This window comes from Moschus berezovskii, chromosome 9 (assembly GCF_049115385.1).
Source record: "Moschus berezovskii isolate FMDL1 chromosome 9, NW_MosBer_1.0, whole genome shotgun sequence".
NCBI lineage: Eukaryota > Metazoa > Chordata > Mammalia > Artiodactyla > Moschidae > Moschus > Moschus berezovskii.
The window spans coordinates 82,678,092-82,700,209 of record NC_142468.1 but is presented as its reverse complement, the minus strand read 5'-3'; the positions used below and the strand labels follow the sequence as shown (position 1 = coordinate 82,700,209).

Here is a 22,118-nt window from a genome sequence, read left to right as displayed (position 1 = left end):
ATCCCTGGGCCCAAAGTGGGCCTCCATCTCCCTCCCAGCCTACAACCACCAAGGGTTGTACTATTGCTTGTTCCTGTTTAAATGCAAATATATTCACAGACAGTTCATAATGGAAGCCTTTGTGTCTTATCATTTATCTGATAAACCTCAGCTAGGGAGTGAGTCCCTGGGCTGGGATAAATAATGACAGAATGAAAGTGAGCCCTGGGAGGCAACCTGGAGTTCATCTAAGGCCATTGTTGATGGACACATCTGTACACCCCCAAATACCAGGTAAGCTTCTTAGAAACTGATTCCCAGAGCCCCACCCAGACCTAAGGGGAGGTCACAGACCAGGTTTATGGGTGTTGTGAGCCACAGCAGACAATCATACATCTGGGTTGTAACACAGACACTCCCAAAAAAGTTATTGAGTAAATAAATGAACAATATTAAAATTCATACTGAGATGGATAGACATATTTTTCTTATTCTTCCTATTAAATATAGCTAAAAGTCCTCAATGTTATAAAATAAACCTAAGATGACTCTAGAAGATAAAGAAAAATGGCAGAGCTGCTACAGACCTGGGTAATGGTGAGTTCCTGCATTTTCTTTTTGCTTCATAGATCTGAGACTTGGAACTTAAGAAGCTGGCAAAAGGAAATACCAACAGGTACAGATTTAAGTAACACCCGAACCCAAGCCTGCTGTCTCTACCCAAAGGGCCAGGATAGAGGCATCCTAGCAAGACAGAAAATATTTAGATGATAACCTCTCTTCTCCAACCAAATGCCAGGAAAAAACTGTAACTCAACTGCCAGCCAAGTTGGCAGTCAAGTGGAAAGCCTAGACTTTCACCCTCATGGACCTATGAGGGGCCTCAGCATCACCACTGCAGTGGCGTCACGGGGAGGCTAAGTAGGAAACTAGGATTTACATCCCTCCTGGCCAGTAATGAGCTTGTCTCTCCCCGCCCCCCACAGTATCAATAATCACGAGGGAAGCCTGGACTCCCACCCCTGTGCAGCAGGAATGAGGACACCCTTTCTTGGGTGTCAGTGGAGGTTGAATGGGAACCTGGACATCTACTTCCAGGCAGTAATGGGTGGCATCCCTTCTCCTCCAAGAGAAGTTTCTGGGAAAGCCAACCAAAACTAAAGGCTTAAATAAGATCAGAAGCCTTAGAACATAATATGAAAACGACTGCTTTCAATTGAATACTACTTGTCATTTAAATAACCAGGAAGATCTCAAATAGAAAGTGACAATAAAAAGATGTCAACATTGAGATGACGGAGATGTTAGCATTATCTGACGAAGATTTTAAAGCCATCATGATAATAAGGCTTCAGTAGGCAATTATGAGGGCTTCCCTGATGGCCAGGGAAAAGAATCTGCCAGTAATGCAGGAGACCCGGGTTCAATCCCTGGGTATTATGAACATGCTTGAAACTCTTGAACACACTTGAAATATAGAACACATCATCAAAAATTAGAAAATATAGAAAGTCTCAGGAAAGAAATGGAAGACATAAAAGAACCAAATTGAAATTTTATAAATGAAAAATACAATAACCAAAATAAAATTCTTAGTGATCAGGCTCAACAGCAGAATGAAGGAAAATGAAAGAATCAGTAAACTGAAGGTAGAACAATAGAAATCCAATTTGAAAAACAGAAAACAGGCTTAAAAAAAGAGCATCAGCAACCTGTAGGACCATAATAAGGGATCTAATACTTATCTCACTGGAGTCCAAGGAGAAGAGAAAGTATTCAAATAAATAATGGCTGAAATTTGAAATAATGGTTCACAAATTTGGCAAGAGACACAAATCTACAGATCCAAGAAGCTGAAGGAAGCCCAAATGTGATAACCCAAAGAAATCCACACCAAGAGAAAGAAAAAAGTCTTGAAAGCAGCCAGAGGAAGCACTTTACCTATAGGGAGAAACAGGTTGCTCTAGACTCCCCTCCAAAAATGTTGCACCTGTTTTTAGAATTCCCACAACAGTCTCTAAGCAGTAATTTCACCATCACCCCTTCCAGTTAACACTGAGTTTTTATCAGTCTTTAAAACCTTGGATTTTCTGCATAATAAAAGAAAATTATATATTACCATTGCTTTAATTTGACGGCTTCCTAGTTTGCTTCAAGATGGGGCTGGTCTCCATAAAAACTAACCATATGATGAGAGGTTTGGAACTTTCAGCTTATCCCACCCCACCTTAGGGAGGGGAGAGAGGCTGAAGGCTGAGTTCAATTACAAGTGGCCAATGATTTAATCAATCATGCTTACATAATGAACTCTTCATAAATCTAGAGAGCTTTCAGATGGGTGAATGCATCCACATGCTGGCAGGGTAGTGCAGCCCAAACTCCAGAATGACGTAAGCTCCTGTACTCAGGAGTCTTCTAGACCTTATGCTATGTACAGACATAGCTCATTTTACTGTACATCATTGAAACATACTGTGTTTTTTAACAAATGGACCATTTGTGGCAACTCTGGGTCTATCAGCATCATTTTCCCAACAGTATTTGCTCGCTTCATGTCTCTGGGTCACATTTTGGTAATGCTCACCAAATATTTCCATTACTATTATATCTGTTATGGTAATCTGCAATTGAAACTTAGCAGGAACCTGTGGGGCTCCTGAGCACTGAAGCCTTTCCGTGTCCCCCATTCCTTGTTTGCAGGGAATAGACTCCAGCCTCCATGAGGCCTCCTTGAGTCCCAGGAGCAGATTCAAACTATTGCTAATCAGGGAAGGCAAGGGATGCTGAGACAAGGGAGGAACCAAGAAACAACAGTGCAGGCTTGGGGCAGGGTCCTGATTCTACTTCAAGGGATACACATAAAAATATCTTTAAGGCTTTCCAGGTATGCAGTGGTAAAGAACCCACCTGCCAACGCATGAGACGCAAGAGACTAGGGTTGGATCCCTGGGTCAGGAAGGTCCTTTGGAGTAGGAAAGGGCAACCCACTCCAGTATTCTTGCCCGGAAAATTCCATGGACAGAGGAGCCCGGTGGGCTACAGTCCATGGGGTCACAAAGAGTAGGACAGACTGAACACAGAGAACTAAAACCCCCAACAAATGGAAGATGTCAGCATTCTTCATTCCAGATTAAAGGACCCACCTGAAGATCAAGAAGACCACCTGAGGCCAGAACTCCTTAGATTACCTGAGACCAGAGAACAGATACATGTATGTGTATGGCTGAGTCCCTTCACTATTCACCTGAAACTATTACAGCATTGTTAAAGGGCTATCAGTTCAGTTCAGTTCAGTCGCTCAGTCGTGTCCAACTCTTTGCGACCCCAATACAAATGTTTTTGGTGTTAAAAATCAAAAAAAAAAAAAAATAGAAAAAAGGAGTGTAGGCCCTAATCACACACTCTAATCTTATCAGCAGCCCTGCCCTTGAACTATAATAACTTGTTATAATAACGCCTCACCAAATCTCCTGGGGGTGGGACACAGTTTTCGAGGGCAAGAGCCTGTGTGTCCCTCTTTGCCTGGCAAAGCAATAAACTTCTTTTTTACTTCACCCAAAACTCTATCTTGGAGATTTGATAAGGCACCAGTGCAAAAAGACTGAATTTTGGCATCGTTACCAGAAAGAGCAAGGGATTAGAGGCTGGCACTGAGAATAGGGGACACAGGGCTGGAGATGAAGCTCTATAAAATCTCTTGAACAAGATTTGATGAGCTTCCCGGTTGGTGAGCGCACAGAAGTGCTGGGAAGGGGTGGACCTGGATGGGGCATAAAGCGCTGTGCTCCTCCTGTTATTCATGCCTTGCCCAGCGTGTACATCTCTTCTGTCTGGCTGCTCCTGAGCTGCAATCTCTTATAATAAATCAGTAAATGCAAGGACATGTTTCCTCGAGTTCTGTGAGCCATTCTGCAAAGTTATCAAACTTGAGGAGGGGGTCATGAGAACTCCAATGTGCAGCCAGTTGGTCAGATGTACAGGGGATAATCTGACTTGTGTTCGGTGTCTGAAGTGAAGGCACTCTTGTGGGAATGGAGTCTTTAACCTGTGGAATCTGATGCTATCTCCAGGTATGTGTGTGCGTGTGTGTGTGCACGTGTGTACACGTGTGTACATGCACGTGTGTGTGTGCATGCGTGCACATTCTCGCACGCACGCTTGTCAGTCATGTCAGATTCTTTGCGACCCCATGGACTGTAGCCTGCCAGGCTCCTCTGTCCGTGGAATTCTCCAGGCAAGAACATTGGAGTGGGTTGCCATTCCCTTCTCCATGGTAGATTATATCAGAACTGAGTTACATTTTAGAACATCCAGTTGGTGTCTACTGGGAATTAAAGAATTACTTGGTATTGGGAAAAAAATAGCTCCATATTTGGTGGCCAAAAGTATTGAGCATGGAGGGAAAAAAAACAACAACAACTTTTCCTTTTAAGAAGTGTTTGCAGTGACTGTTCAGCTTTATTTTCTCTGACACAGAAAAGGTGCTGCTCAATAAGTACACACAATTTTAATTTCAACATTTCCTGCCTCTTTATGAAACAATTTAGAGTAGCTTATAAAAGACAAAGGGTTTCCCTGGTGGCTCAGCAGTAAAGAATCTGTGCAACACAGGAGCCACAGGAGATGTGGGTTCAATCCCTGGGTCAGGAAGATTACCCTGGATAAAGGCAAGGCAACCCACTCCAGTATTCTTGCCTGGGAAATCCCATAGACAGAGGAGCCTGGGGGACTACAGTCCATAGGGTTGCAAAGAGTAGGACACAACTTAAGTGACTTAGCATGCACGCATAGAAGACAAAACTAATAATACAGGAATACAAGAGTGCAAATCGAGATGAGGAGGAGCAAAGCAAACATCTGGACCCTGGAGATGTAATGCTGACACAGACACTCTGTCTCTGGACGCATAGCAGAGAAGGGAACATGAGGAATTACTAATTTTTATCACATAAAGTGAAGAGACAGAGCGCCTCTCCAGAGTAGTCCTGAAAGGCCCTGCAGATCCAGTGGTAAGCGCCATAGAGATGAGCAGTGCTTTCACAGTAAATGCAAATGTATCCTCTACCAAGAGTCAGAGATATAACATCACAGATCAAGTCCATACTGTGGGTGACAAGTGTGGCTTTCAAGTGGTGCAACTTTCATAGCACTTAGATTATATCCTAAGTTATGTTCCCTGAATAGAATCATTTGCCCTGGGATTCTGGGCAATATGTGGTCCACATATTTTGGCCACCAAATATGGAGCTATTAAATGGCTCAAGAGGCTACTTCTTAGTCTGGGATCTGGAATCAGAGTGTTCTTTTCTGAACATTAAGGACAGATTCTAGAAACTGGGCAAGGAGCTGACAGTGCTAAAGTTCTGGTAAGAAACAGTTATAGCCTCTAACCAGAAGTGTTTGTTGGGATGTATTCTATTTGCCTTCCACACAGAGAGGAAGCCAGAGGGCACCACACACAAAACACTTGGGGTTTACCTCTAACAGCTGAGTCACAGTTCAGTAGAGCCCTCCCATAAGACCCAGAGGAACGCAGTGGAAACAGAAGAGAAGGTTCTAGCCTGAAACAGCGTAGGTCGTGCCAGCTAACTCATTACGGTGCTAGCAATGCATCACTGGCATATAAGTTCTCTCTCCATCATTTAAGAAAGTGACTTCCTGTATGTTATCTGGTAACATCAACTTGAGTGGTGGAGAATATTTGCCAGCAGCAGCACGGTCAAAGTGACGATGCACTTTGCCGATTTCTGAGTCCTGGTCCAGCTGCCATGCTCTGAAATGCATTTCCATGTTTCACTGCTCCAGTAACTGAATATAAGAGGAATACTATGGCAGGCTGGTGCCCAGGACAAGCAGGACTCCTCCGAAGCTGACTTTCAGCACAGCCAGGCCAAGCCTTCCCGAGACTGCTCACTGGGGGCCTGGAGCACTTCCACCCAACGGTTTCCCTTCTTCACTCTTTCATGGGGCTCTTTGATGGGGCACTGCCAACTCTTGCTTTGTGGCCAGACTACACCTCTCTCCCTGCTTTCTCTCATAACCTGCATTTCCTCTAACAGAATCTGTGCATGTCTAATCCCATTTTCTCTGCTGCTTCTCAGAGATCCTGAACTAATACACAGAGCAATTTATATCTTTATCTTGCTTGATGTTTAACCTTTCTGAGAACAGAAACACAGCAGGTCCACGTTTCTCATGGACGACCTGCCCAGTTCATGGTGTTTTGTTTTTAAGCCAGGTTCTTGCCACAGGAGAGTACTCACCCTTCATCTTTCCATTCTGTAGCAGAGGGATAAGGGGCTGATTCATCTAAAATAGTATCAAACTTTTATGAAATAACTTTGCTTTAATGTGGAGGGGCTTAGTTTGAATGTCTAGTTTAATCCACATCTGGGCCCAGTTTACAGACTAAGACTCTGAAAGCTGCAGAGTCTGATCTCGCCTCGGCAGCACCCTCGTCCAAGATCTGTGACATCCAGCCCAGGGGCTTGCCCACAAAGGAGAACTACTGTTGGCTGAAAGAAGGAAGGAGACACTGGACATGGGCTGCATGGTCCCTTTCAGAGCCTAAGTCATCAATGGGAGGTTACTGACTACAATGTCTGATAAGGAGAAGTCCATCAGAGTTCCCAATGGTCTGCAGGGAGCTGGATACCGGAGGACATGTAGGGTTCCTGTAAGCTTGCTAACAGAAATTCATGAAGAAGAAATATAAGTTAGAAGGTCTGGGCATACAGCAAATGTACCCCATTGTGGCCAATAGATAAAAGGAGGGACTCAGGATCCATTGCAAATTGGTATCCCAAATGTCTCTACACTGTCCTAGGAAAAACCCTCCGCAACCTCAAGGTCCAGAGAATCCTGACTCCATGCTCTAGCAGACAGGGCTCCGTGGTGACAGAGCAGGCTCAAAATAAAAGGCAAAGGCCATTTGTCTTCATGTGTGGCAAATGGCAAAACAGGGCTTCTATTCTTTTCATGAATCGGCTGCTGAAGCTCCTCCCCAAAGCCCTACTGTTTTGTCCTTTTATGATACGAAGTGCAGAGTCTGTGTGTCTCCATTTTGGGAACAGATGCGTAATTTTATTCTAATGGTGATCTTTTGTGGTTACTGGACATGTGTTGGACTTCCCTTCAACAGGCCAGGAAGGTCAAGAGGTGTGTTCTGGAGACCTCTCTGTGTTGCCTTAATGCAGAGCTCATCTAGGCATTTGCAAACATGAGGTAAAGATCCTCTCAGGACCGATGAGGGGTCCACAGAGGCTCTTGCAGCTGATCTCTCCCTGCTTAACTACATTTTCTTCATAGCCAGCAAGCTAAGTCACGGTCACAGTTAACCCCCTTCACTGGCTTCATCGCCCAAGTAACTCCTGCTAGCAACTGTATTCCCCCACATGTTCTTTTTAAAATATGAGTAGATGTATAAAATAAATAAGCTGCAAGGACATATTGCATAACACAAGGAATATAGCCAATATCTTCTAATAACTATAAATGGACACAACCTTTAAAAGTTGTGAGTCACTATGTTGTACATCTGAAACTTACATATATTGAACATCAACTAGACCTCAAAAAAAAAAATCAGGTTAAAAAAAAAAATTCAGAGCTTCGTTAATGGCTCAGTGGTGAAGAATCCACCTACCAATGCAGGAGACATGGATTCAATCCCTGATCCGGGAAGATCCCACAAGCATCAAAGCAACCAAGCCCAGGTGCCACAACTGTTGAGCCTGTGCTTGAGAGCCCAGGAACTGTGGCTACTAAACCCATGTGCTGCAGTACTGAAGCCTGCATGCCCTAGAGCCCACATTCCCCAACAAGAGAAGCCTCCGCAATGAGAAGCCCGTGCACCGCACTCTCTAGTTGCCCCCACTGCCTGTAACTAGAGCATGCCCCCAACCCCCTAACTAGAGAAAAGCCTGTGCAGCAACGAAGACCTAGCACAGCCAAAATAAATAAAAATTTAAAAAAATCTTCAAAGTGTTACTTCAATGTGTTATTAATGTCTAATAAATTAAATACTCATGTATACTCAAAAGCCTTCACAGTTCCTAGGCAAACCTGATTTTCCCATACCACATTATAGTTAAATGTAACTATAATATTTAGTATATATATTTAATGCTAATACTGAACATATGTTTAACTATATAATACACATATTACATATAGTTAACTATGTAATTTTATAGTTCAGTTCAGTCGCTCAGTCGTGTCCGACTCTTTGCGATCCCATGAATCACAGCACGCCAGGCCTCCCTGTCCATCACCAACTCCCGGAGTTCACTCAAACTCATGTCCACAGAGTCGGTGATGCCATCCAGCCACCTCATTCTCTGTCGTCCCCTTCTCCTCCCACCCCCAATCCTTCCCAGCATCAGAGTCTTTTCCAGTGAGTCAGCTCATCGCATGAGGTGACCAAAGTATTGGAGTTTCAGCTTTAGCATCAGTCCTTCCAATGAACACCCAGGATTGATCTCCTTTAGAATGGACTGGTTGGATCTCCTTGCAGTCCAAGGGACTCTCAAGAGTCTTCTCCAACACCATAGTTCAAAAGCATCGATTCTTCGGCGATCAGCTTTCTTCACAGTCCAACTCTCACATCCATACATGACCACGGGAAAAACCATAGCCTTGACTAGACGGACCTTGGTTGGCAAAGTAATGTCTCTGCTTTTTAATATGCTGTCTAGGTTGGTCATAACTTTCCTTCCAAGGAGTAAGCGTCTTTTAATTTCCTGGCTGCAATCAGCATCTGCAGTGATTTTGGAGCCCCCCAAAATAAAGTCTGACACTGTTTCCACTGTTTTCCCATCTATTTCCCATGAAGTGATGGGACCAGATCTTTGTTTTCTGAATGTTGAGCTTCAAGCCAACCTTTTCACTCTCCTCTTTCACTTTCATCAAGAGGCTTTTGAGTTGCTCTTCACTTTCTGCCATAAGGGTGGTGTCATCTGCATATCTGAGGTTATCGATATTTCTCCCAGCAATCTTGATTCCAGCTTCTGCTTCTTCCAGCCCAGCATTCCTCATGATGTACTCTGCATATAAGTTAAATAAGCAAGGTGACAATATACAGTCTTGACGTACTCCTTTTCCTATTTGGAACCAGTCTGTTGTTCCATGTACAGTTCTGACTGTTGCTTCCTGACCTGCATACAGGTTTCTCAAGAGGCAGGTCAAGTGGTCTGGATTCCCATCTCTTTCAGAATTTTCCACAGTTTATTGTGATCGACACAGTCAAAGGCTTTGGCATAGTCAATGAAGCAGAAATAGATGGTTTTCTGGAACTCTCTTGCTTTCTGCATGATTCAGCGGATGTTGGCAATTTGATCTCTGGTTCCTCTGCCTTTTCTAAAACCTGCTTGAACATCTGGGAGTTCACGGTTCACATATTGCTGAAGCCTGGCTTGGAGAATTTTGAGCATGACTTTACTAGCGTGTGAGATGAGTGCAATTGTGCGGTAGTTTGAGCATTCTTTGGCATTGCCTTTCTTTGGGATTGGAATGAAGACTGACCTTTTCCAGTCCTGTGGCCACTGCTGAGTTTTCCAAATTTGCTGGTATATTGAGTGCAGCACTTTCACAGCATCATCTTTCAGGATTTGAGAGAGCTCAACTGGAATTCCATCACCTCCACTAGCTTTGTTTGTAGTGATGCTTTCTAAGGCCCACTTGACTTCACATTCCAAGATGTCTGGCTCTAGGTCAGTGATCACATTATTGGTTGTGAAGATCTTTATTGTACAGTTCTGTGTATTCTTGCCACCTCTTCTTAATATCTTCTGCTTCTGTTAGGTCCATACCATTCCATTTTATAGTTAACTATGTAATTTTTAAGCCCGGGTCTCAAGTTAGTGAAACAATAGAAGATAATCCAGTACTCTTGCCTGGAAAATCCCAAGGACGGAGGAGCCTGGTGGGTTGCAGTCCATGGGGTCGCAACGAGTCAGACATAACTGAGTGACTTCACTTTCACTTTTCACTTTCATGCATTGGAGAAGGAAATGGCAACCCACTCCAATGTTCTTGCCTGGGAACAGAGAATGCCAGGGACGGAGCCTGTTGGCTGCCGTCTATGGGGTTGCCCAGAGTTGGACACGACTGAAGTGACAGCAGCAGCAACAGCAGCAGGGTTTATCTAGCACCTACTACACATGTGCCAGATACACTCAGGTCTGTCAGGAAAAATTTTTGAGATATTATAATGGAAGTTGTTTTTTTGGCCCACATTTCAGATGACATTGCTGAAAGTTTGATGATAATTTGCCTAACCTAGCTAGGGAAGTCGGAGAAGGCAGTGGCACCCCACTCCAGTACTCTTGCTTGGAAAATCCCATGGATGGAGGAGCCTGGTAGGCTGCAGTCCATGGGGTCGCTAAGAGTCGGACACGACTGAGCGACTTCACTTTCACTTTTCCCTTTCATGCATTGGAGCAGGAAATGGCAACCCACTCCAGTGTTCTTGCCTGGAGAATCCCAGGGACGGGGAAGCCTGTAGGAGGCCCTCTATGGGGTCACAGAGAGTCGGACATGACTGAAGTGACTTAGTAGCAGCAGCAACTATGTAATACATATATTGCTATAAAAATATCTAGCTGTAAATAAAATCTAGCTGTAAAGATCTGGGAACAATTTCCATTGTAACCTTTCCAACATAATATTTAGCACTGAATTCCTGACTTTCCCTTCTCAGCAATCATCATGAATCCCCAGGAATGTTTTCAAATTGTGAAACTAATCTACAAACTGTTTTCAAAGTAATAACATTTTTGTGATACTGAGTGTAATAGTCAATGAAGAAGAAATCATGTTTGGCCTTATTAAAAAATGAAGAATAAATGAAAGATATGAATAGAACCTACAACTTCATAAGCCAGATTTCTTTCTTTGGAATTTCACTTTGGGGAGGAAATGACAGTTTGGCTGATTTTAATTGGTCCCATGGGGCTCAGAGCACCTCTTGCTGGAGGCCCATTTCAACATACCTCCGATCTGTAGGGTACAGCTCCACAGTGACCACATCAAGAGAGTTCCAGGCTGAGATGGTCAACCCATTGTACAGACACAGCATGCCTATCATCATGGATTCGCTGGTGCCAAACCAAAGGAAGAAACAACTGATCCCTGAAAGCACCATAGAGCCACCTGCCAACGAAGCAGACAGAGGTGGGGGTGTTTCCTGTCATTCAGTAGAAAAAGGACCCTTGGTTTTCTGAGATCTCACAGCAAAACGGAATCCCAAGAAGAAAGTGCAGTCTGGGTTCAAAGAGCTCAGCTACAGGTGCATTTATCTGTATATAAGCTTTACCTCTCAACTACCTTCTGAACACAGCAAGCATGAAACATACATCACCAATTACTCAGCTACCTAAGTAGAAAAATAGACATTAGTCACACATAATCAGTTTTTCAGTCTGTTAACTCACAGAAGTGGTTCAAATGAGATGTAATTAGACATATATATATATATATATATATATTTTACTAAAATTTAGTCTTAATGAAAGGTCTTAAGAGAGTTCTCCTCATTTCTGTGGGATGCAAGTCCTAGGGGGGTGGGGAGGAGAGCAGGAGACAGGCTCCCTCTAGATCGCAAGGGCAGCCCCTATGTTTTACATGAAACCAAGCACATACCTAGCATCGTTAAGCGCCCAATTCTGTCCATCAGGAGAGCAGACACTATGTTCCCTGGTAACACTGCTAATGTCCCCAGGAAGTTGACAAAATAAATCCAGTAGGCACTATAGTCATCATCAAAGGTAAACTGGCATCCTGTCTTGTTGTACAAAAATGTGCTGTTTTGAAATCTGCAGTTAATGAATTTATATGGCTCAAAATCTGTGGACACAAAGAAAGACAGTTCAGTGCACCAGACTGGCATACTAGTATGAGAAAGCTTGCCAAGAATTCAGAAAAAAACCATGGTATTAGAAGCTCCCTGAGGGTTTCAGAGCTGGCCAAGGCACAGGGCCTAGTCAAGGACCCTGGGTTACAGGGTCCCAATACAGCTGAAGGAAGGAATACCTTTATTGCATAAAAGAATAAATTGAGTCCAATTATCTTCTGATTTCTTATGGTTAGTCATTGCTAATTATATTGCTTGCTGACTCCTTTATGTTGTTGCTTTGTTCTAATTATCATGTTACATAAGGACCATCATTAGAGTACTAATAGCTTTTACAATACAATTAAAAAAATAATTTGTTCCAAAATGTACATGAATCAGCCTTGCTACTGCCATTTTATAGGGCTCTGAGGCAGTGAGAAGAAAAAGGACTTTCCTTGGGTCCTTGAGGATGAATTTGCAAGTGAACGTTTAAGTGGAGGAACCCATGGAGGAACCAGATGGTCTCATTGGACAGTCACCGGTCCTGAACTTGGATCTAGCCAAAAGGAGTTGCAGAATATGGTGGGTTCTGCTAAAAGATAATGGGGATCAAAACAGTTATCCTCACTGATCAAAATTGGCCTAAAAAGCTGGTCTTCTGAGGTTGAATGGGTTGGAAGACAGTGAGAGACCACTGTTTAAACAAACCTTAAGAACCCTGACCCCATCCTCACTTGGAGCTAGGCAGAGATGGCTCCTGTCTGAGCACCAAGAAGGCAGGGCTAGTAACAAAGTGGCGCTGGTCCTTCTGCCGGTGTTGGGCCATTATTTTGACCTCATGGAACAGATGGACCAATGTGTGGGGTGATAGAGCAGGGGCTATGCAATCAGATGAGCCTGGGCTCATATGTCTGCTGTGACCAGCTATACAACTGTGGCCAAATTACTGCAGTTTTTGAAGCTTCAGCTATTGTGAAAATTAAACAAGACAATGAGTGTCAAATAACCTGAGGTAGGAACAAGCATATAGTCAGTGTTCAGTCAATGTTTGCTTCCCTCCTCTTTCTCCCTTGGGTGTTTCCCAGACTCCATTAAATGGACTGAATTAAAAGATTATATGTGATTGAGCATCTCTGTAGAGAGGCCAGCTCACTTAAGCTAACAGCAGAGTTTGAAATCAAGACTGTCAAATGACTATAGGTTAATTCTCTGCTTTAAAAGTTATTCACCACAGGACTATTTTTTTTTTCTTTGCCAACTTTGAGCTCAGCCTGTTCTATCTGCATTAAATCTGACAAAAACAGTCACTACAACCTCAGCTTTGATCCAACCTGATGGAGGGAATTTGTTCACTAGAACTTCAACGTTCACTTCCCCATAAGCGTCTGTCCACACCTATCACCAAATAGGTATCACGTTTCTGCCAAGAACCAGGGCTGTGAAGAAGATCCAGGCAGGGTTAAGTGGCACACCTACCTGTTTTGTTAAAAACAGTTTCAATAAATGTGCAGTTCTTGAAGTAGGTGTTGACTGAAGTTACATCCTCAAAGGTGCAGGACTTAAAAACTGAATTTTTGAAAGTTATGGATTTGAACCTGATCCCTGCGAATCTGTCCAACACACACACAAAATTCATGTCAATGATTGAGTCTATCAGGGTTCACAGTTAAGTCAAACAGATTTAGAGATGTGATGCTCCACTATGGGTCATGCTAAATCGCTTCAGTCATGTCCGACTCTGCGACACAATGGTCTGTAGCCCACCAGGCTCCTCTGTGCATGGGACTCTCCAGGAAGGAATACTGAAGAGGGTTACCTGAGGTTCCACTATGGACACTCTCAATTAAAAAGGACAGTGGCTTCTGGATTTTCTAAACTCTTAGCTTTCCCCCCTCTTCCTCATGGAGCCTGTCCTTTCAGTTATCTCACTGTTCCCCAATATTATTTTCCACCAGAAAAAGAGATGGCATCCAAAATAGCTTCATGTAGCTTTCAGCAATGTTGGTAAAAGGGTGTTTGTGGGGTATATAGTTGAAGGCATTGAGTTTGGAGATTAACTGTGGGAGTTGGTGATGGACAGGGAGGCCTGGCGTGCTGTGATTCATGGGGTCGCGGAGAGTCGGACATGACTGAGCGACTGAACTGAACTGAACTGATTCTTTATTTTTTAATCCTATCCTCCCTCTTGCTCCTTCACATATGCCTTTATTTGAAAATTCTCTGTTTGGGGTTAATAGCTGTAACTTGAGCATGTGCTCCCATGCTTACTTTTATTTCCAAAGTTGATAACCCAAAGATTCTTTATTCTAGTGTAGGGACTTCCAATTATCTTGAAGAGAGGATGGGAAAATCACTTATGTGAAGAACGATTATCTTGGGGTCAAGAAACTCATTGCTCACAGTCATTTCCAAGAATATTTTTCTTCTTGGTGCCAAGAGGTATATTCCTCAAACCAAGCTGAATGACCATAGCTCAGCCTATTTTTGGAAATGGTAGAATGATGAAACTTGCTCTGATTCATTTTGGGTGATGCAAGAGGGAAGGTGGAGATGATAACAGGCACAATCATTCTGACATCTTAGAAGAGTTTACAGTTCAGATATTAAGTGTTGATAAAGACCCTTGGGAGACATGTATACATATCCATCAATGTGTCTTGGTAGTTTATTTAGGGACTGTGAATGTATCCTTCACCAGTCATTGAGAGAAAAATGCTTGTTCAACTGGGGAAGAAGTTAATATACCAAATACCAGTGTTATTAGGGCAGAAAGGGACCAATCCTCCTAGGCAAGGAAGATGGCTTAAAAGTAATTCACTATTGAGATTTAAAAAATCATCCTCACTCTAATGCCAGACTGTATTTGTCAGCTCAGACTGCACTAAACGCCTATGAGAACAACCTCCTTAAAAAATTCACCCCCTACTCTAGGAGTTCAGAGTAAAATCACCTAAGCCATAAATCTGTTTACAGAAAGAGGGTAAATCATGGCACATTTGAAGAAGATCACTAATTTTTTGAAATGAAACTGCATTTGGAAAGGGGAAACAATTATTATTTTTTCCAGTGGATGCTATCTGCATAGAATACACAAGGAGAACAATTAAAAATGTTCAAAAAGGAAAAAATAAGTCTCTTCCCTCCCATCCTCAAGCTACCCAGTTCTTTTTCCCAGAGAGGACCACTGTTGTCATTTGCTCGTATGCTCTTCAGGGAGCACTCTGCAGACAGGGTGCCAGCAAAGAAGACACTATTCTACAACTTGCTTTGTTCTCCGCAGAGTCTACTTCAGAGGTCATTCCTTATCAGTACATAAAGAATTGCCATTTTAGATTGCTGAATAGGAAAACTATTTTTTTTAAATGAGTTAGTTAGTGGCATTTCAAATTTCCATGAAAGACAAAAAAATTTTTTCTATCACCTTCTAAAATAAACATATAGGCTTTACAAAGATTTTAATATTATTAAAAGTATTAATCATTATATTGCCAAAGTAAAAGATTTCTCCATGATTGACCACCTTAGAACTTTTTCTTAAAAATATGACATACTAGAAATTTCTAATGAGATTACAATAATTTTTAAATAATGAAGTCAATTTTCAACCTAAAATTATAGAGCACTTGACTCCAAGATTTCTGTGGAAAAACAAATACAGATTCAAGTCAGTATTTTGGGAGGGAGAGGTGTGGATCAGGCCTCCCAGTGAATTGCCAATCCATACAGTTACCTCCTAGTTGGTAACTCTCCTTTTCATTACACAAACCATAAGCATCCCACAGAATTAAATTTCATCTTTCCAAACTGGTTTTTGCCCAGAGAAACTTTTATCAATTATGTTAGATTTTTACTTTGATCTCTTTTTAAATTGGGAGAATTTCCTAAGAATGATGTAAACCAACAGAAACTCATACCAGCAACCATTTGCTCAGATAACAAATGGGTAGAAACGAGGACCTTGTCTTCCCCTTTCCATCTCCAAAAAAATAAACCATGACTATTTCTTCAATCAGTTCTTCCTCCTCATCACGAGGAGTTCCACACTCTATACTCAAAAATGTTCTTTGTTAACTTATCTCCTATTTTCAAAGCCCTTAACTTTGGAAAATCATTCCCATTCTTTAACTGAAACTTTCTCTGATACAACTTAACCCCAATTCTTGAACCAGCAGAGTGGAGAAGGAAGGAATTCTGAAGAGGAGCAGTCCCCTTTTCCAGAGACAGAAAACAGGCATGAAATTACATGTCAGATTTCCTCTTTGAGTTAAATAACACTATAACCTGTTTTCTCATAATCCTCACTGTTCCCTTCCATAACTTATTTTGCTTGCTTTCCAAGGCCTCTCTGAATTTTCTTTTCATACCAGTCAATTCCACTCCTTTACAAAGGGGAAGTAGCTCAGTTTAAGAAGTAATTTAAATGAATTAACTGATATACATGTATCTTTTCTTTAAAGGCCATTTGGAAGCATTTGAATTCAGTCAGAAAATGACTACATGTACAAACTGAAAAAAATTGTGCATATGCATATTTTAGTGTCATGAAGGCAAATAAATACATTTTTAAGACGAGGTAGGAAATTAAATGATTTAAAAGTTTCCGGACCTGCCATTGTCGCATTCCATTCCGGTAATAATCTGATTTGCCATTGTAAAGTTAATAGTTGCATCTGAAAATTTCACTTTTGGTTCATCTACATTTTTCAACACATTTGACTGCAGATGTTTAATGACATCAGGGAACCAAACAGATAATCCGTAGTACCTGCAAAGACAAAGAAATGTGAGTTTGTAAAGGTGTTTGCTTTCAAGGTTTTTGATCATCTTTACTATCATTATTCTGAATTCTTTTTCAGGTCGTTTGTCTATTTCCTCTTCATTTTTTTTGGACTTCTGTGTTTCTAGTTTGTTCCTTCATTTGTGTAGTATTTCTCTGCCTTTTCATTATTATTATTATTATTATTTAACTTATTGTGTTTGATGTCTCCTTTTCCCAGCCTTCAAAGTTGAATTCTTTTTCCTTTTGGTTTCTGCTCTCCTAAGACTGATCCAGTGGTTTGTGTAAGCTTCATATAGGGTGAGACTTGTGCTGGGTTTTTTCATTTGTTTGTTTTTCCTCTGATGGGCAAGGCTGAGTGAGATGGTAATCCTGTCTGCTGATGATTGGGTTTGTATATTTGTTTTGTTTGTTGTTTAGATGAGGCATCCTGCACACGGTGCCTCTGGTGGTTGGGTGATGCCTGGTCTTGTATATAAATGGTTTCCTTTGTGTGAGTTCTTACAATTTGATACTCCCTAGGGTTAGTTCTCTGGTAGTCTAGAGTCTTGGAGTCAGTGCTCCCACTCCAAAGGCTCAGAGCTTGATCCTTTTTTAAGAATGATCACATTTCAGGATTCCATATCACAGAGAAACCATCTTTTCCAGTCACTTTGCCTGGAGCTGCTGCCGGAGCTGTGGCCATGGCCGCCACCTTAAAGACCCAGTGGGTGCATGCTGTAAAGGTGTCTCTAAAGGTGCTGGCACTCTAGTGGCCATGACCATCTCCCTGCTATTTTCAGAGAGGTAGTGGTTCCTGGAGAAGCACTGTTAATTAGGACTGTGCCCCACTTTCCCCATCCCCATTCCCGTCCCTTAGCATTATGGGTCATCAAACAGGAATCTCACTGGCCCCTCCTCATCACCAGTCTGCAAGAATCAAACTAGAGGGATGGCCTGGGTTTCCCTGGAGAATCCAAGGTCCTGAGTCCCTCCTTGGGGAAGAGATATGTGCAAGAATTCCATCCTACACAGGCACATCCTGGCCAGAGGTTTCTCCTCATCCCCTTAGGCTGCACTGAAGAACCCCATCTGCGAGTCTTGAGCTACAAACTCCTGGGGTCCCCAAACTGTGAGAGCCCTTAGAGAATGACCTCATTATTAACAGATGATTTTTCTTGGTTCCTTCACTACTGTGGTCCTGTTAGCCTGGGGGCAGAGCCCATGCCCCTGAGGTTCAAGGCTGGGAAAAAGGCCATTTAAGTATTTATTGGAAAAGCCAGGTTATTGCCCACTTTCTACCTCTAGCCTCTAGTATGTTACTCTAACAGGTTACAGCTCAGCCATACTGCCATGATCTTCAGAGCAGTAGCCACTAACCACAGGTATGAGCAGTTAAATGTGACCAGTCCAGATGAGATATACGCATGGGAAAAATATAAAATTAAGTCATTAATCATATTGATTAAATGTCAAGAAATGATAATATTTTGGACAAAATGAGTGAAATAAGATATATTATTAAAGTGTGTTTCACCGGTTTCCTTTTCCTTTTTTTCACCCCTTTTTAAATGTGACCGCCAGGACATTTAAAATGATGCATGTGGCTGAAGTTATATCTTCACTGGACAACGTGGCTCTAAATTGGTGCTTCCCACCCAAAGCAGGGTCCCTGGACCAGCAACATCAGCATCACCTGGGAACTTGTTAGAAATGCAGACCCTCGGGCCTCATCCAGACCTGCTGAATCAGAAACTGTGGGGTGGAGTCCTCCAAGGAACTCTTCTGGTACTCAAGTTCAAGAACCACTGCTCTGATTTATCCCCAGTTACACTGAGCTACACAGGGGAAGAAGTGATTATGAGAATCACCTGTGCAGATAGACAAGTAGGTTTAGAATCCTGGCCTTGCCACTTACCAGTCATGTGATCTTGGGCAAGTTATCAAAGCATTGGTTATCTGCCATCTCTAATATCAGAATGATGAGAGTAACTACCTCCCTGGATAACTGCTTGGATTAAGTGGAGTGCAAAATACCCAGCACATAGCAAGTGCTCAAAAGGCTAAGTTGTTTTTATCATCAGCATTGTCATCAGGATTCCTGAATCATCTCTGCCTCAGGATTCCATAGATTCCAGCCTCTTGTCTTCACAGATCATGAAATAATTACTGCAGGGGTATGAGTGGTGGCCACTGAATATGAAATGAGTCTGGAGGCAGCAACTCTGCAGGGCTCTCTATTCATATTCAGAGGATACAAATCTTCAAAAATGGCAACTCCTCCATCAATAACATGGAGGAGTTTCTGCTATGCTCCATTTATTCAGCCAGTGTTTACTGGATAGCCACTCAATGCTACACATTGTTTGAAGTTTCAGTGACTTTATAAGGAAATCATAAAGCTTAAAATGTGGTCAATAACAGGTTCAGTTCAGTTCAGTTGAGTCGCTCAGTCCTGTCTGACTCTTTGCGACCACATGAACCACAGCACGCCAGGCCTCCCTGTCCATCACCAACTCCCGGAGTTCACTCAAACTCATGTCCATCGAATTGGTGATGCCATCCAGCCATCTCATTCTCGGTCGTCCCCTTCTCCTCCTGCCCCCAATCCCTCCCAGCATCAGACTCTTTTCCAGTGAGTCAACTCGTCGCATGAGGTGGCCAAAGTATTGGAGTTTCAGCTTTAGCATCAGTCCTTCCAATGAACACCCAGGATTGATCTCCTTTAGAATGGACTGGTTGGGTCTCCTTGCAGTCCAAGGGACTCTCAAGAGTCTTCTCCAGCACCACAGTTCAAAAGCATCAATTCTTCGGCGATCAGCTTTCTTCACAGTCGAACTCTCACATCCATACATGACCACTGGAAAAACCATAGCCTTGACTAGACGGACCTTGGTTGGCAAAGTAATGTCTCTGCTTTTTAATATACTATCTAGGTTGGTCATAACTTTCCTTCCAAGGAGTAAGCATCTTTTAATTTCCTGGCTGCAATCAGCATCCACAGTTATTTTAGAGCCCCCCAAAAATAAAGTCTGACACTCTTTCCACTGTTTCCCCATCTATTTCCCATGAAGTGAAGGGACCAGATGCCATGATCCTCGTTTTCTGAATGTTGAGCTTCAAGCCAACCTTTTCACTCTCCTCTTTCACTTTCATCAAGAGGCCTTTGAGTTCCTCTTCACTTTCTGCCATAAGGGTGGTGTCATCTGCATATCTGAGGTTATTGATATTTCTCCCAGCAATCTTGATTCCAGCTTGTGCTTCTTCCAGCCCAGCATTCCTCATGATATACTCTGCATGTAAGTTAAATAAGCAGGGTGACAATATACAACCTTGATGTACTCCTTTTCCTATTTGGAACCAGTCTGTTGTTCCATGTCCAGTTCTAACTGTTGCTTATCCTGTAACTCTTCACGTTTCAAGAGCAAGATGTTTGTTTTGCTTTTTCTTTGGATCTAGCCAGTGTTTAGCACATAGTAGAAACATGCACGCGTCCATGCTAAGCCGCTTCAGTTGTCTCCACTCTGTGTGACCCTACGGAGTGTAGCCCGCCAGGCTCCTCTGTCCATGGGATTCTCTAGATACGAATACTGCAGTGGGTTGCCATTTCCCCTCCAGGGAACCTTCCTGACCCAGGGACTGAACTTGCATCTCCTTGTCTCCTGCATTCAATTCAGTTCAGTTGCTCAGTCTTGTTCGACTCTTTGCCACCCCATGAACTGCAGCATGCCAGGCTTCCCTGTTCATCACCAACTCCCAGAGTTTACTCAAACTCATGTCCATCGAGTTAGTGATGCCATCCAACCATCTCATCCTCTGTCATCCCCTTCTCCTCTGCCTTCAGTCTTTCCCAGCATCAGGATCTTTTCCAATAAGTCAGTTCTTCACATCAGGTGACCAAAGTATTGGAGTTTCAGCTTCAACATAAGTCCTTCCAGTGAATATTCAGGACTGATTTCCTTTAGGATTGACTGGTTTGATCTCCTTACAGTCCGAGGGACTCTCAAGAGTCTTCTCCAACACCACAGTTCAAAAGCATCAATTCTTCGGTGCTCAGCTTTCTTTATAGTCCAACTCTCACATTCATACATGACTACTAGAAAAACCATAGCCTTGACTAGACAGACCTTTGTTGGCAAAGTAATGTCTCTGCTGTCTATGTTTGTCATAGCTTTTCTTCCAAAGAGCAAGCACCTTTTAATTTCATGGCTGCAGTCACCATCTGCAGTGATTTTGGATAAATCAAGTCTCAATAAAGTCTCTCACTGTTTCCATTGTTTCCCCATCTATTTGTCATGAAGTGATGGGACCAGATGCTATGATCTTAAGTTTTCTGAAGGTTGAGTTTTAAGTCAACTTTTTCACTCTCCTCTTTCATTTTCATCAAGAGGGACTTTAGTTTTTTGCTTTCTGCCATAAAGTAGTGTCATCTGCATATCTGAGGTTACTGATATTTCTCCCGGCTATCTTGATTCCAGCCTGTGCTTCTTCCAGCCTGGCATTTCGCATGATGTACTCTGCATATAAGTTAAATAAGCAGGGTGACAATATACAGCCTTGACATACTCGTTTCCCGATTTGGAACCAGTCTGTTGTTCCATGTCCAGTTCTAACTGTTGCTTCTTGACCTGCATACAGATTTCTCAGGAGGCAGGCAAGGTGGTCTGGTATTCCCATCTCTTGAAGAATTTTCCACAGTTTGTTGTGATCCACACAGTCAAAGGCTTTGGCATAGTCAATAAAGCAGAAATAGATGTTTTTCTAGACCTCTCTTGCTTTTTCGATGATCCAGTGGATGTTGGCAATTTGATCTCTGGTTCCTCTGCCTTTTCTAAAACCAGCTTGAACATCTGGAATTTCATGGTTCACATACTATTGGAGCCTAGCTTGGAGAATTTTTGAGCATTACTTTACTAACATGTGAGATGAGTACAATTGTGTGGTAGTTTGAACATTCTTTGGCAATGCCTCTCTTTGGGATTGGAATGAAAACTGATCTTTTTCAGTACTGTGGTCACTGTTGAATTTCTCAGATTTGCTGCCATATTGAGTGCAGCACTTTCACAGCATCATCTTTGAGGATCTGAAATAGCTCAACTGGAATTCCATAACCTCCAATAGCTTTGTTCGTAGTGATGCTTCCAAAGGCCCACCTGACGTTGCATTCCAGGATGTCTGGCTCTAGGTCAATGATCACACCATCGTGGTTATCCAGGTCATGAGGATCTTTTTTGTATAGTTCTTCTGTGTATTCTTGCCACTTCTTCTTAATATTTTCTGCTTCTGATAGGTCCATATCATTTCTGTCCTTTATTGTGCCCATCTTTGCATGAAATATTCTCTTGGTATATCTAGTTTTCTTGAAGAGATCTCTAGTCTTTTCCATTCTATTGTTTTCCTCTATTTCTTTGCACTGATCACTGAAGAAGTCTTTTCTTATCTCTCCTTGTTATTCTTTGGAATTCTGCATTCAAATTTGTCTCCTGCACTGGCAGGATGATTCTTTACCACTGAGCCCCCTAGGAAGCCCTGACAACTATTTATTGAGCA

The 22,118-nt window shown here is 42.5% G+C and overlaps 1 protein-coding gene across 1 annotated transcript in view; it reads right to left on the bottom strand.

Moving 5' to 3' along the window:
* Positions 1–22,118, bottom strand: part of SV2C (synaptic vesicle glycoprotein 2C) — a 172,644-nt gene that overhangs the window by 5,628 nt on the left and 144,898 nt on the right. Inside the window, exons 8-11 of the mRNA XM_055436073.2 lie at positions 16,419–16,577; positions 13,289–13,422; positions 11,620–11,823; positions 10,971–11,130 (exon numbers count right to left, since the gene is read on the bottom strand). Coding sequence (XP_055292048.1) covers positions 10,971–11,130; positions 11,620–11,823; positions 13,289–13,422; positions 16,419–16,577 — 657 coding nt within the window. The remainder of the gene's footprint in view (positions 1–10,970; positions 11,131–11,619; positions 11,824–13,288; positions 13,423–16,418; positions 16,578–22,118) is intronic.